Raw genomic sequence first — 15,627 nt, 5'->3', positions numbered from 1 at the left:
GTTCAGTCTATTTACATCTGAATCACACATAGTACAGAAATGTATTTATAGCTTCACTCCTTTTGTCGTAGCAGATGGTCCTGACTAATTAAGCATTGCAAAGACACTAGAAGGACTTTTTTCATGTTGGAGCAGTGTGACAGTCATCAGTATGTGGGACTGTTTGCTGTGCTTGTAATGAGTTTGTTAAAACTAAGAAGTTAAAGATGAAAGATATTTACTTTGGAATCACTTTATTGACAGATCAAAAAAAATATACATCTGAAAAGAAACTGTAATAATGAAAAATTCAAGTAAGATTTAGTTTTTTTCTAAAAGTGCAAATTTTATGCATTTGAATAAAAAAGCCGGCAGGTGCCCCAAACTGCAGTTCCTAAGTGCTTCAAAAGTGAGTGACTCATGTTGAAATATTTACAGGATGGTGAAAAAGAAAAACAGTTTTGATTTCTATGGATGCTTTTCCCTTTCATAACAACTCAAGGGTGGATGCATTTTGTATTTAATTTGGTATTTAATCATTTTAAATAAGTCATCCATCTTATTACGTTGTGTGGGTCTGCAGACATAGTTGTAACCTGTTCTGTCACAGAACTGGACTTTTTGTGCTGTCTAGTATTATGGCCTGATAAAAAGATACTATTAGCTGCCCCCTTGTTCTCTAGGGCAGGTGCTTTAATTTTCCCATAGGGGTTTGTGTCTCCTGCAGGAGTCTAGTATTATGGCCTAATGAGTATTTTATTAGTCTGTGACTTACTGCTAATTACCAGATATATTACAATTTATGAATATGAATAGTTTGTTAGCACTCCACCCTCTAGTACAAATATGTGAGGTCATGGCTCAAAAAGCACAGAGGCTTCAGAATGTGGAGTCTAGTATCAAGGGGTGACTACGTACATCCTTTATACAGTCTTTAGTTTAAACAGTAAAGTCATCAATGCTAATCTGCTCAAAATCTCACATTATTCAGGATATATACATACACAGTTTTTTACTTCAATGCTACAGAAAAACAAAACACTTGGAAAAAAAGAGTGCTACAGTTCCATTAAGATGCCACACCTAGTTTGTGCACAACTGGATGTGGTTTAAAAAGCCCCACAAAGCATTGTTGTCTTCACACTGTACTCTTGACGTCAATGACTATGGAGTAATTGACCATAGGAGTGCCCTCTTTGCTGTCTTTTTCTGTTACTGCTGGCTTTTTCACCTCAGGGGAGCCGGGGTCCTGCATGAGGGATGTCAAGGCTGAGAGATACTCCTCCTGAATTATACGGAGACAGATGGAGATACGGAGGAAAAGAGTTCAATTTAGTTTTGGATTTGAGACACTTAGCAAAGCTGGAGAAAATTATCATATTTAAATGTACCTTGTGCTCTTTCCTGCTGTTTCTTTGACTATAAAACAAAAAACAGAGGTTGATGGTGAATTATCTCAGTCTGGTATGGCAACCTGACTGTGGCAAACAGGAACAAACTGGACAAGATTGTCAGAACAGCTGGAAAAATCTCATTAGATAAACTGTATCACACTACTGCCTTACAGAGAGCTCAGTCTATTGCTGACTAAGAACGCCCTCTTTAATCAGATTTGATCAAATGGCCCCAGGACAACATTATAGGATGCATTTTGTGCCAAATCCAATTAGTATAGTGAATAACAAGATGCTGTGATGTGATTTCTGTAGTTTTGCTAATGTTTTATGTATGTATATGAATGAATGACTCTTGATGACTATCAGTATTTTTTTATATAAATTGATTTGTGACTTGGTGAACCAAAGACAATTATTCAGTTCAATTTAAATAAACCCGTTTTAAATTTTTTTTGAGAGATTTCACCACTAGATGGCACTGTGACATAACTGGCCACACCGAGTCAATTCAAATAAGCAAGCTGCAGAGGTGAATGCATTATATGTGACGGGAATATCAATGAATACGAGTGGTGACCCAAGCCTTCATCATTGATCTCTGGTGTCAAAAGCAGACGCTCACTTTGTACACTGCGACCTCAGTGACACAAACCCAGTGATGTCCTGCTGCTGACAAAAAAAATGTCCTCATGCAGCACTGGAGATGAGGGAAAGAGGAGTGGGGGGTTGACATTAGTCCCAAAATAACTTTCCTCTGTGGGGAGTCATGTTTTCTTGTTGTTCACTGGGTGCCTGACCTTCCCAAATTAACTTGACAGGACCCTCCCACTGGAGCATGCGATAACGTGCCTAGACTCCGTCAGCCAATGGCACCTTCACCAAATGTTCCGGTCAGAGTGACAGGCGTATTGAAATAACCTGTAAACCACTCTTGTGCAGCTCTATTCACAGCGGGGCTTGATCTGATCCTGACAGACATTCTTGTGAGAAGTTAGATTTGGCAGTGAATGTGGAAATGTGGAAGCTTCTGGAGGCAGAAACCATTAACAGTTCTAGGACTGTGAAAGATATCCCACATCAGTACTAAAAGATGTGACTCTTTCTCCAACAGCAACAGGATTAAGAGATGAATTTGTGGATTTTTTTTCCACTGGTGAATGGCAACTTGAATTTTATTATACTAATAACTTCCGAACATGTGGACCTTCTGCACATTTCACCTTCCCTTTTGCAAAGTGTCGGTGATGATAATTGGCCAGCGAACAGCAGTCTGCTGCACAAATTGCCAGAAGTAACACCGCTAAAAGCCAGAACAGGAAACTGGAAAATAAATCTGTTTTTCTGACTGCCTAACAGCCTCTACCTGTCTGCAAGCAGGGCTGTGGTGGCAGAGGCACCTGTCTGCTTCAGCCACATTACTTCCTGTTTGTGAATAACAGCTTGGTACTGGGGTTTTGGTTAGTTGGGTTAACGATCCACACATCCTGTTTGTCTAGTACTCTCTGTACACTCTGTGCCATCGGCAACATTGCCCTCATTTGCCCGTCAGCGCATCACCTGCCGAGTTGCTGTTTGTCACCTGTGGAAGCGCTTAACTCACCAGCACACACAGAGGATGATGACAGAGATAAGAACGAGGGCTAATGCTGAAGAGATGCAAATCATGGATGTGAGAGCTGCAACACAAAGCACACAAAGAAACTGATATCAGCTAAACATCTCAGAAAACCTCACAGTGAAACTGGTTACGCACGTAAGCATGCCGATATTATCAGGAGCTCTCTGTTGTGTCATGTTCCTCTGAGTGCAAAAGCCCATCATGGCAGACACGTACCGAGCTGTTCAAGCCTAGTTGTGACTTCCACCTGAAAGCTGACTGTAGCAGTGTGGTGACAGAAGGATGCCCAGCAGGTGTACAGGCCTTTGTTCAGCTCTGCAAGCTCTGACTGGAAGATCATCGCAGATCCCTCCGTTTGCACAAATGAGCCATCACTCCTGAAATACCAGGGATTTACAACTGAGTTTCTCTTTAAGTGACATTTTTGGGGAAATATAGCCATGTGCTGTATTTCTGAGGGTTAAAAATAAAACTCTAATCACTCTAATGTCTGTACAGTAAATAGGAGGCTGTAGGTAACTGGCTTAACTTTGCTTACAGAGTGGAAGCAGGGAAAGAGCTAAGCTGGCTCTGCACCACTATCCCTAAAGCTCACTTTAACGCTTCACATTGTGCCAAAAACCCCAAAACAAAACCAAAAGTGTAGAAGTTTCCATTATAGACATTACATGCCAGATCATTTCTTAGCTGGTAAAATCATCTGAAAGACTGAAAACAGGTGGAAAGTTGGTTAAGAAATCTCTGCACATTACTCTGCATTACAAAAGTTGTTCACACGTGGTTACAAAAAATCAACAAAAAATGTACAAATGGACAGAACCAGGGTAATTATTTGCCTTTATTTAAACGGTAAAATACCCCCTAATAAATCGTGCTCTATGACAATGTGTTGCTTCTTCTACTTCCTCTACTACTGTGGGAACACTCAATTTTGTGTGTTCACAGGAACTTCCTGATCATGATTAGGTGGTAGATAACAGATATACCTCCTGCCAGCTGAGACTATAATTGGACAGGCTACTGTTTTTTTGACAACAGTAGGAAAGTTAATGCACCTGGTACTAAAGGTGCTGTTTTTAGTTGTTTGCCTGCTCCCAGATAAAGCAAAGTTAAACTGTCTCCTTGCTGTTGTTGGCTATTGCACTAAGCTCTTTATGTAAATAACTCAACTGATATTTTCAGAGAGCTACTTCTTAATTGTGGGAGCACAGATTTTTGTGCAGTGCACTATGTTCAGCTTCCTCATTGTGAACAGGTGGTTTGAAACACCGGATACAGCACCTCTTACAGCTGAGCTCGTACTCTGGCACGTTGCCTTCAATTTCGAGCAGTATTTTCTGGTTGTGACGATTCTTGTCGAGGGACAGTCTGTATACAACAGGTTGATCGCTGTAGCGGCTTTGCAGAGGAGTCGTGAAGTTCAGGACTCTCAGAGAAGAGATATCTGGCAAAAAAACAGTAGAAATATTTAAGATGAACTTTGTGCGTTAGTGTTCAATCGAGTATTGTTTCTGTTGCTCTTACAGTATCTGGGCATATGAACAGTCCTTCTCTGTGTGACCCCTGGTTCAAAATGGTACACACAAGTCAGGTTTTGCCCCTCATGACGGTTCAGCGGAAATTCATAAGTCGCCCTGAGATTCATTGAGTTTCTTTCATATTCTGAGTGCACAGAGGTTTGCCTTTCATTTTTTTCGGGAAGGTCCCATGCAAGGTTTGTCTCGAAACACTCCCCTGTGCACTCGCACACTGCCAGCCAGAGATGAGAGTCTTGTTGTCTCACCACAGATGCGCTCAGCAGGGGGGCTTCTGAAAAAGAAAAGGGGGGTGTCAGGAAGGGGATGAGCAACCGCGTGAGGTTGTCTGTGTCATAGAAGGTAATATTTCTAAGAAATGACTAGCGTACTGTGCATGGGGATGTTTATTATTCTTTCCTCTTCTGCCTCCAGGCTCGGATGCTTTACTATGCAAGTCAAATTCTGACCGGCATAGAGAGAGGACAGGAAGTGCACAGAGCTGCGAGCAAATACCAGACCATCAGCCTGCTGTTTGGTCTCCACCAGGCTATCGATGCTGTTGTTGGTGTTCCTTACGTGCCAGGTTATAACTGCTGCCGGAGGGGCGCTGTCCACAGAGCATTGCACCTTTGTGTACTTCAGACCTTGTCTCCACTCAGTGCTGGTGTTGACGGTGATGTTAGGGTGAGCTGTGCAGGAAAGAGAAGTTAAACAACAGGAAGTGGAGGGCTTCCACTTGATGAAAAAAATTTAATGTATGGCCACATATATCCGCTACTGATAAGAAATTAGGGTTGGTTGGTTGATTTGCTGAACATACCACAAAGAGGGAGTGTTATGCTTCTGTTCTCTGGTTTTTCAAATGCTGGGTGATTTATCACACACTCTGCAGTGAGCTCCCAAGGCAAGCAGGGAGGGAGGAGTACAAACCCCCTGACAGAGTGGCTTCCATTATGAGAAGTGGAGTTGAACCAAAAGTCTTCAGACACACCCTCTGGTAGAAGCCAGGACATGTTGGCTGCAGGAACAGCATCATCTGCTGAGCACTCAATCACTCTGTGTCCATCTTCAGTCCGCAAATCAACTTGTATTGTAGGAGGAACTGATGGGAAACGTATAGAGAGAAGAGTTCACATCAATATTTCATAGTCAGATGATAGAGAAGGTCAAAGCAGAGTTTCACCTACCTTGTTGTATAGGTTTAACAGTGACATTGAACCGCAGCACTGCTGTAAGGTGCTGATAAGAGAAGGTGCATTTGTAAAGACCAGCGTGTTGAAGATCCACAGGGCCCTGGAGTCTCAGGCTCTTGTCCACCAGCTTCACACTCTCAGGCAAGGGGCCATCATCTCTGGAGGGCAAATATGCAAAATATGCAGGAATTCAGAAATGTTTTCATTTGTCTTAATATAAGAATACAAAAGGAAAACAAAGCTTGAATAAATAAACATTTGAATCAGAAAATGTATCTAAATATGGTTCCTGCTTACAGTCACTTGTGGTTTTTATGCCACCAAATATGCCACCACTGAAACTACCTACATATCCTGTGGAGGATGTGTATATTCTTTCTCTGTATATATACATGAAAAAAGTGTGACTGAATCTTGTTTTTATTTTTGTAAAAGCATATTATTTTTGCAGGTACTGTTCATTTTTGCTCCTTTTCTTTTGGTTATGTGGTTAGTTTCCCAAATATCTGAACCAGCCCATCCAGCACCAACAAATGTTTCTTTGCAGGTTACTCGACCATGACCTAAATTCACTCAGTTGCTGATTAGATATTTGCACTGATTCACAGTTGAACAACTGCACCTAATACGGTAAAATAGGGAAATCAAACACAGTACGAGCACTTACTGATGAATATACTTTTTATTTTGTCATTAATGGGCAATTTCCCCATACTTTTTTAATAAGTCATTTTTATCTGTCTTGCACATTATTTTCCATTATTTGTGCACAATAATGGAGTGGACTTACTTTGTATCAGATTCTCAACCTTAACCTTCCCTAACATGATGAATTTCATCATCATGCCAGCTCATAACGCAGTCTGTCTGTTATAATTATCATTTTTAGAGTTCGAACGCTTCTATAATATATGAAATTGATGTAGTAGTCCTTTGACACCAAATATTTCCTACTTTTTGCAGGTAACATTGTAGCGTGGCACGTTCCCTTCGACCTCGAGTCTGATAACAGCTTCAGTCTCCTCTTCCTGCAGCTCCACGTCATTGCTGTTCCCTTCCAAGTCTGAGTACAACTGACCTGGAGCCAAATCTGTAGATTTAAAAAAACAAAAACAAACTCTGTTCCTCTGTTACCTCTTGAGCATTAGCAGTTTATTCAACACTGATTGTACTCACAGAAAACTGGCAGTGTTAGGGCTTGTGACTCCTTTTGTGTAAATTTAGGATGGTCAAACACACAAGTGATGTTGTGACCCCCGTATTTTGTTACGGGGAGGCGGACTGAGACTCTCTGTATGTCTGAGTCTGTGTCGTTCTCTCTCGCCAGCTCTTCAGCCATGTTCAAAGCCAAAGAGATGTCAGTGTCAGGTCTCCCTCCAGATGAAATGCAAGAGACCACCCAGAAATCATTTCCGTCTTCTTGGTGTACCATCTCTGCTTTAATAGTCACATTTGGCCTTGCTGCAGAGCAGGAAGAAGGGCGAGAAGAGTTATTTTTCACAAGCTCTAATGTTTTTTCCAGCAAATTAAAAAGTCAGATAGCAAGTAGAGGCTCAGGGTGTTTTGGTTAAATAGGAAGCTGGGGCCGGATGAGCTGAATGTTAGCTAAACACACGCCATGAGGAGCTTCTGCTTGGGTTTGGAGAGTGCTGACTTAGGCTTATCACCTGTCCCATCTGTTGGCTGAGCTGCAGCTGAGAGCAGATGTCTGGCCCAGCTGCTACCCAACCAAAGCTGAGAGAACCGCAGGCTTTAATACGAGGAATCAGCATAGATCAGAGTCTATTATCAAATACGTAAAAGTTTTGGTGTTACGCAACAGTCAAATGCCTCTAATGAGCAAGTGGGTTAACACCTCATAATAAATTGGGTGCTGGACAGGGGTGTGCACACATTTGGAGTGAGTTAATGCACATAAAGTTATGTCTGCATTTAACCACTGCAGTTTGAAAATGACCTAAGCTGCTGTGCTTCAGTGAAGTGGAAATGTATTATGGACAAATGAACTGGGTGGTGTGGCTTACGTTAATAGGACTGTTACTAGGTCTGCCACTGAAAGAGCAGTAAGAGGCTGTAATGCTGTACATATTAGTATGATTGTATGAAGAGAGCATTTAAAGCTTTGTTACCAAACATATACAGTGGTGTAAAAAAGTGCTTGGCCCCTGATTCCCGATCGCCTACTTTTTGTATGTTTTTCACACTTCAATCAGATCATCAAACAAAAATAATACAAGTAAACACAAAATGCAGTTTCTAAATGAAGTTTTTATTATTAAGGGGAAAAACAATCCAGAACTACACGTCCATGTGTGAAAAACTAATTACCCCCTAAACCTAAACCTAACTGATTGGGCCACACTTAACAGCAACAACTAAGATCAAGCATTTGTCATAACTGGCAATGAGTCTTTTACAGCCATGTGCAGGAAATTTGACCCTCCCATCATTGCAAAATTGTTCTAATTCAGCCACGTTGGAGGGTTTTCAAGCATGAACTGCCTTTTTAAGATCATGCCAAGGCATCTCAATCGGATTCAGGTCAGGACTTTGACTAGGCCACTCCAAAGTCTTCATTTTGTTTTTCTTAAGATCTTCAGAGGTGGACCTCGTTTGTTTTGAATCATTGTCCTACTGCAGAACCCAAGTGCACTTCAGCTTGAGGTCACAAGCAGATGGCCCGACATTCTGTGGTGAATGAATGTGGTCATTTACCACAGCAAGTTCCAGATTCTGACGCAGCAAAACAGCCCCAGATCATCACACTACCACCACCATATTATACTGACTGTTTTCTTGTGTTTTCACTTTAAATTTGTGTGATTCATTTTTGAATTTGCATCTTCGGTGAGTGAAATTCATGGACTACATGGTGTTTTAAATAGCCAGCAAGGGCCACTAATATAGATGCAAAAATATGCTGATCGACATACAGCTTCATTTAGACTTCTGTGTTCATATGTAGTAATCAGAAACTCATTTTATCTCTACACCACAACCTGCTGTGTAATTCAAGTTGTTGTGACGGAGTTCTGGTTATGGGATAAGTTATGAAGTAGGACGTAGTTATGACGTAGTTATGAAGTTATGACGTAGATCTGATTTGGGTGTAAAAGTCAGGCAAAAATGGCCCACAGCTCCCCTGCTCTATGACCACATGAAAATCTGTCATTTTAAGTCTTACTGAATAAAAATTAAATGCATTTAGCTTTTATCTTTCTATGTTAGGATTTGAAGTGGAAAAAGCAGGTTTAGGTTGCTTCGAGCTTGTCATGTCTCTGATCAGTGTGATCACCACCATCATTGTAAACAGATGGATGGCAGATCATCGGATTCAGCAGCTGTTCCTACACTACATATGACGACAGTCCATGTACTAAGGGTATTTATTTGCTGGGAAGAGAGCAAGGAGCTAAGATTTATTAAGTTAGCAATGACATGTACATGACATGGTGAAATTTTTCATCCTGAGTGAAAGAAAACTTTTATAGTATGAGAAATCTTTCCTGCTTTGGTCCAATACCAGTAGAGCTAAAGCATCTAGGTGTAGTTAATGATCCGACGTCCTGCCTTTGCCTGTGAATACTGACAGTGTGAGGGGTCTCGTCATGGTAACCACGCTTTCATGACAGTCAGTGCAAAGTTGCTGAGGTATAATGTTTGTTTGCTTTGTGGTTGCTCATTATCATTACTGACTCTATAACAGTGTCAATGAGGGTTGTGCTAAAGAGTGAGTCTTTGCAGGTGCACTAAATTACAGTGTGGATGGTTTTATATTGATGTTTGCTGTATTAATCTGTCTTTCCTGTGAGCTTGGGGTTTCTGTATGTGTGTTTAGCCTATATTTTCATCAGAAATGTTTTTTTTTTATTATTATGCTTTCATAGACCAAGATTATATTTTATATATATATTTTTTAATATATTTTTTTAAAGTTTTTAACTTACAATCATGAAAAACTAACTTATCATTTTATCAGCTCTGTAATAACTCAGAGTGCTGCTCTGCTCGTATTGGTCATCCGCACTGCACCCTCTAAATGCAACATGTTCCTGCAGCTCTGCAGTGCTGTGGATAAAACAGAAAGGTGCTGCCCTAAAAAAAACAACAACAAAAAAACCCCCATATCATGACCCAAATGCTAAAATGCTCAGTGGACCTGGGAAGAACTGCAGAGTCAGGTAAAGTACGGACTCGTTACTTTGACCCCCCGTCCTGCGCTTTTTATATCAAGATATTGGTTATAGCAGCTTTAACGATTTGATGAAATCTATGAAACAAAATATCGTGATTAACTGGGATGCTGGATTTTTAGCTTTAATGTTATGCAGTCGGATTTTCATCAGGTCAACAGATGCAGGTGCGCATCTTTTGACCTGCTAGACTTGAGCCATTAAACTGTACACTGCACCATATTACAGTACTGTTATTAATTAGTTACTGGGTCGTTGCTTCATTTTTGCTTCCATATACTCAGCTTCAATGGAAGAGCGCATTCCCACATGAATGCATAGCACTGTGCAACGTGATTTATGGTCTGTCACTGTGCATGTGGAGCAGAGTGAGAAGGAACAGGCTGCGTAAAAACTCAGCAGGAGAAAGTTATTGTGTTGCAAGATGCTGAGTCATGATGCATGATTGCAAACGTATGAGTGGTAATGCAACACAATATGTCACCACCTAGCAACAGGGACATAAAAACACAACAACTCTGATGCTCTTACTGTAGGTTTCCACCCTAACTGTGGTGACCGCGGGCTGTGGGAGGGTCCGGTGTTCAACCACACAGGTCACGTTGTCCTCCTCCTGCAAGTGGGTGGGAAAGCGGAGGACGCTGCTGACGGTGAAGGTGTCATTTGAAGGAAGGGTGTTATTCACAACCTCGATGAAGGGGAAATCTGAAGGAGGATACCCATTCACCAACCAGCTGATCTGGGGCTCAGGCCTGCCATTGATGGCAGAGCATAACACAGACTGATAGTGAGTCCCATTTATGGTCTCTGCATTCAGAGTGATGTTGATTTCTGGTTGAACTGTGAACAAATTGAAAAATAAACACGTTGAGTGACATAGGCATGTCTCAGGATAATAATGCATCTGTTTAATTAAAATCTGGTGGTGCATCAGTTAACACCTTTTAATTTTAGAACTGTTTGTGGCAACTTCATCGGGCTTATTTGTTCTCACAGAGGTGAGTCGATTATAGAAAAGAAATCACATGTTATTGGCGTAGCTTACCTACTACAGTGACGATTACAGTGCCAGTGTAAGTATCTTCAAGTGATTCAAACTCACAGGTGTATTGTCCTTCTACTTCCACACCGGTCACCCTAATCTGAATTGTGAGGTTGGTGAGAGAAACTGGGAGTGAAAAGTTATCTCTTTGAAATGGTCTCCCATTGATAAATCCTGCCAGTCGCTTTTTTTTTTTTGAACTGATCTGTTGTTTCCACTCGCTGCTGTCAACAGGATCGTCACCCAGATAGATACAGCTCAGATACATGTCCTTTCCCAGGACTGCTGTGATGCTCTCAAAAGGCTCTTCACTCGAACCTAATGAGAGATCAGAAAACATTGAGAAAGCAGAAATGCCTTGAGGGGGAATGGGTTTGATGAGAGGACTGGGCACAGGGTGATAGATGCTACTTGTTGTGTTGACTCAGCCTATTGTCTGTCGCTAGTTAAGTAAAACTGTGATCAAAGAGGTAGACTAACTAGGTCAGTAGTGATAAACTCCTCAGTCATTTCTCAATTAAAAAAAGACATAAAATCGTATAAAAATAAGGCTAAAACAGACAAACAGACTATATTTAATTTGTTACAAGTAAAAGTAACTGAAAAGAAAACTGGATGAAAATGAAAAGTTTAAGGCTCAGTTTGAAACAGAGAAGGCAGACTGCGTCGACAACGAGCAAGCTTCCTTTTTTTAATCCACAAAGTAACACAATCCAACAGGAAAATCCAAAAATACAAGGAGTGAGGAAACAGGAGAACACGAAGAGTTTCAGAGGGCAACACACAGGGAAGCATACACAGGGAATGTGACGATGATGAAGACGGGACTACTTATACACCGAGGGCTGACGGCAGAATGAAAAACAGGATGAGAATGAGACACAGGTAAAAGTAATTAACACAGGTGAAGACAGTCAGAGACGGGAAGTGAAACTAATACATCACATGAAAGATAACCAGACCTCAAAGGAAGTAGCCAAAAGAGAAAGAATAACAGGGAGGAGAAGACTCTCAGGCACAGAAAGATGACAGAGGAAACTATAAGTCACCCATAAAATAAACACAGAAATTAAAGACTCATTCATAATAATATCACCAGAAGCAAAGCTCACAGTCTAGAATAATAAAGAAATTAAAACAGTATTCCCAGAATTTAACAGGCCCTAAACTGAAACCCCAAACCCTAGGATCATAATATTTTTTAAAATAAAAGATCAATAAAAGATTAAGCGAATTAATTGTCTTCACTTTGTAAAATTCTGGTAAATTATTTGTTTTTACAGAGAAAAAGCAAAAGACAAGAGGTTAACTTGCACACAGTGACAGTAATAAATAAATGCAGCCTTGTCTCCTGCCTGTGTATCTGATGGAGGACTCCATTATGTTAATGAAATGAAAACCATCCAAAATAAGATCCACACCCAGATCTTATAGAAATCAGCCACAGTTAGGGCATTTGACAGGAGAGGGCATTTAATATAGGCTGGCAGGTTTTAGCACTCTCAGAGAGGACAGTGTGCAGACTTTAATGCATACCAAGTCCCCTTCTCTCTCTGCTTCCTCCCCAGACTTCATCAAAGTGCACTTAAGGACACAGCTTGCTCTACCAGTCAGCTGGAGCCAAGAACCTCTATTCAGCTTAAGGTACATGATGAGTAAAATGACGACAGCTTACTGCTGCACTACTTCATTGAAAACCTCTTAATATGCAGCCGGCTGCTGCAGTCTAAACTGTTTGCATCAAGCACTGTTAATGCTGTTGGTCTTACTATACATCACAGCAAATGGAAACAATGTGGAGAGGCTCCAGAGCCTTTTAAGAGGAAGAGAAAGCAAGAAAGAGAAATAAATATGCTATATCAGTTCAATTATGCCTGGTGGGCTTGTAATTCATTTGCCCTTGCAGGTTAGTGCCAAAATAAATGTCAGCCAAGAATGGAGAAGGCACACCTTAAGGATACAAACTAAGTAATAACTGTGAAAGAAAAATCACACATTCTTCTACTGCATCATATTTCCTGAGTCCCAGGGGCTTCTTTTTCTCACCAGACAGCAACAATGCACCAGTGGCACAAAGCACACCTTCCTCTGCAGACTAGGGATGTGGTAAACAAATAAAGACTTTCGACTTTAGAAAATGAAGCTCTTTCACACGTTTAAACTTTCATCTCCAGCTGGAAGTCTCGGTGACTCTGCAGAATGAAGGACTGCACCAAATCAAAGGGAAGAATCTTTAAATAAGTACAGCCAGGAGAGGGTTTTCCCCAAATGTTAAAGACCTCATATATTAGTTTTAAAAGCCTGTAAAAAAAATGCAGTGGTCACACCGAGGAAGCGCATATGATTCCTAATAAAGAGTTGCCTGCCAGGTTGACATTACAAACATACAATCAGGAATGTGCTGCTGAAAAATGTATTATTTAGAACTTTGTGATGCATCCAGTGTGTAGTTTTATTGCTCATTTGTAATTATAGTTGGACTAATCAGTAAGGAAAGCCAGTAGCACTGCTGGGTATAAATGCCTCAGGTTAAACAAGAGCTTAAGGTCCAGTAAAATGAACACATAAACAGCTGATTGCAACAGATGGATTGTAACTCTGCAGACTTACCCAGAATTTCCAAAGAATGAGCAACATGTAAGAGAAGACCCAAAATCAACAGCCATGAGCATCCCATGGTGGTGTCATTGACTGAAGCAGAACTATAGACCAGCTGCATGCAGGGCACATGGTATTTAAAGGGTGTGTGTATTATGTGGTTTATGGTTTATGGCACACACCCTCTACAGCTGATATTCAGTTGTGTGAGCCACACACACACACACACACACACACACACACACACACACACACACACACACACACACACACTTAAAAGCAACTTCTTCAGTTTGCAACAGTAGGTGTTCTCTTGTGTGTTTTGCACATGTCTTACAGTTCTGTTTTTGTCAGCATCGCTATACAGGATGCGTCTGTTCAGTTACTCAGCCACCTCATATAGCACAGTATCTTGGGAAGTGGTAAAGCTATGCATCCCATCCCGCCTGGGGCCTGCAGAGACTGCCTGTCTGCGAAACAGCTCGCTATCATTCATGCCCTGCAGTTTGTGAAATCACTCACTTCTGGTCATTGTTTCGTGGCATAATGCTCCTCTAATTCACTTTGACTCTGTGTGTTTTATGTTTCTTCTTTCTTCTCTTTCTCAGCATAATTTACCACCCTACGAGGAAAAATAAAAACCAAACAATTGTGGTAGAGAACAGCGAATCTTGCAGAGGCTCAGCAGTGCACAGCTTGTCAGAGGTTGCCATCTTTCTCTAAAGTTGATTCACTTTGGCACTGACTCATGTGGACCACAAGAGGAAGACAGTGAATGAAATGACCTAACCGAAAAATTTCTGTCAACACATTTTTTTTTTTGATCGTGTGGTTTGTAACGGCTGTTTTTGAATTATCCGGTATGAAACTGCCACCCATAGTGAGAGCTTTTGTAGGCTATGAAACTGGCTTTACAACAAAGAAAATGGTAGATATCTCATCCTTTTTCGCTCTCAACCTCACATACTCACACACCCATACAGAGTAGTGTTTCCATTACTTCACAGGACTTTACATTTCCTGAAGACTCCACCATAGCTACTACTTGTCTAACCTGACGCTTACTCTGACCTTAAATCAAGTCCCCACCCTAAAATGGACATATTTACATTATGTAGAGGAGCTTTTAACCCCAAAAGGGAGGCAGCTCCCTGAACTATAACAGTGTAAACAGATTTATGGCAAATGAATTAAGCTGGTTTTATGGTCCTGACTTTGTGTCTTTTTATGTAGCGCTAAGACTACTCAGAGAGAAAAAATATTGGAAATTAACCAACAGCAAAGTTATGGAGAAGAACGTCCTTGCAGTTCTATAAAGATCCCTTCACGATACGTCTTAGCTCTTAGTATTATTCTAGCTCATACTGTCTCTTAGTATTTAGTTTTGACTCACGTCTCTGTTTGCATTTGAGTCCATTTTCCTGATTCAACCTTTGGCCGTGACAACGAGAAACCCCTTCACAACTGCCAACCAAGTGAACAACACTTTCCAGGATGTAGGCATATCAATATCAGTGTCTACACTAAAGAAGACTGCATTAAAGTAAATACAGGGGGTTTACTGCAAGGTGCAAGCCACACATAAGCCTCAGGAATAAAGAGGTAGTGTCACTACTGTGACACTACTGTTTATTGCCTGGCAGAACATTAAAAATGAGGAAGCCCAGCATCTGGTGACGTTCTTTTTTTTTTTTTTTGCCTGTCCCGTTTGGCTCTTTTGCCATCAGAATTGTTGTCTAAAGGCGAAGAAAGATGCCCAACGGATTTACTTTACCAAATTGACCATCCCAGCCTTGCCGTAATGGTCCATTTGATTCACCTTTTATTGTTTATTTTATTTTCACTTACTGAATACGGGACAGACTTGACTGGGGGAAAGAAGGGGAGAAAGAAACAGGGAAAGAAAAACAGCTGAGAAGAGGGACGGGGGAGAAGGGAAAAAGACAAAAACCAACAGAATGAGCAGAGAAAAATTAAATGCATATATCGATCACCTGGATCACCTGTTGAGAAAGAAAAAAGAAAACAAGCAGAAGAGAACAAGAGTAATAGAATAAACAACATCACAATGATATATGGGAATATGACAG

General features: G+C 40.9%; 1 protein-coding gene across 1 annotated transcript; it reads right to left on the bottom strand.

The window, feature by feature from the left end:
• Window positions 1-216: 216 nt before the first annotated feature.
• On the bottom strand, window positions 217-13,634 carry LOC146694370 (uncharacterized). The gene is made up of 14 exons (XM_085430518.1): window positions 13,550-13,634; window positions 10,943-11,257; window positions 10,429-10,737; window positions 6,881-7,165; window positions 6,659-6,794; window positions 5,699-5,862; window positions 5,332-5,613; window positions 4,901-5,200; window positions 4,519-4,803; window positions 4,276-4,438; window positions 3,211-3,371; window positions 2,977-3,052; window positions 1,371-1,398; window positions 217-1,264 (listed from the first exon to the last, which is right to left on the bottom strand). Exons 1-14 carry the CDS (start codon window positions 13,614-13,616, stop codon window positions 1,118-1,120), a joined length of 2,718 nt encoding a protein of 905 aa, XP_085286644.1. The 5' UTR covers window positions 13,617-13,634; the 3' UTR covers window positions 217-1,117.
• Window positions 13,635-15,627: the final 1,993 nt, after the last annotated feature.

This window comes from Copadichromis virginalis, linkage group LG14, assembly GCF_057382275.1.
Source record: "Copadichromis virginalis isolate Kocher_CV1m ecotype Utaka linkage group LG14, C_Virginalis_male_GT1.1, whole genome shotgun sequence".
Taxonomy (NCBI): Eukaryota; Metazoa; Chordata; class Actinopteri; order Cichliformes; family Cichlidae; genus Copadichromis; species Copadichromis virginalis.
Note: the sequence above shows the minus strand (reverse complement) of the source record. Positions and strands in the feature narration are given on the sequence as shown.

Excerpts from the sequence above, each read along its gene's own strand:
- LOC146694370 (XM_085430518.1), bottom strand. The coding sequence starts at position 13,616 with ATGGGATGCTCATGGCTGTTGATTTTGGGTCTTCTCTTACATGTTGCT. Across the intron at positions 11,258-13,549 it reads TCATTCTTTGGAAATTCTGG|GTTCGAGTGAAGAGCCTTTT; the intron begins GTAAGTCTGCAG and ends ATCTCTCATTAG. Across the intron at positions 3,053-3,210 it reads AACTAGGCTTGAACAGCTCG|CTCTCACATCCATGATTTGC; the intron begins GTACGTGTCTGC and ends TTTGTGTTGCAG.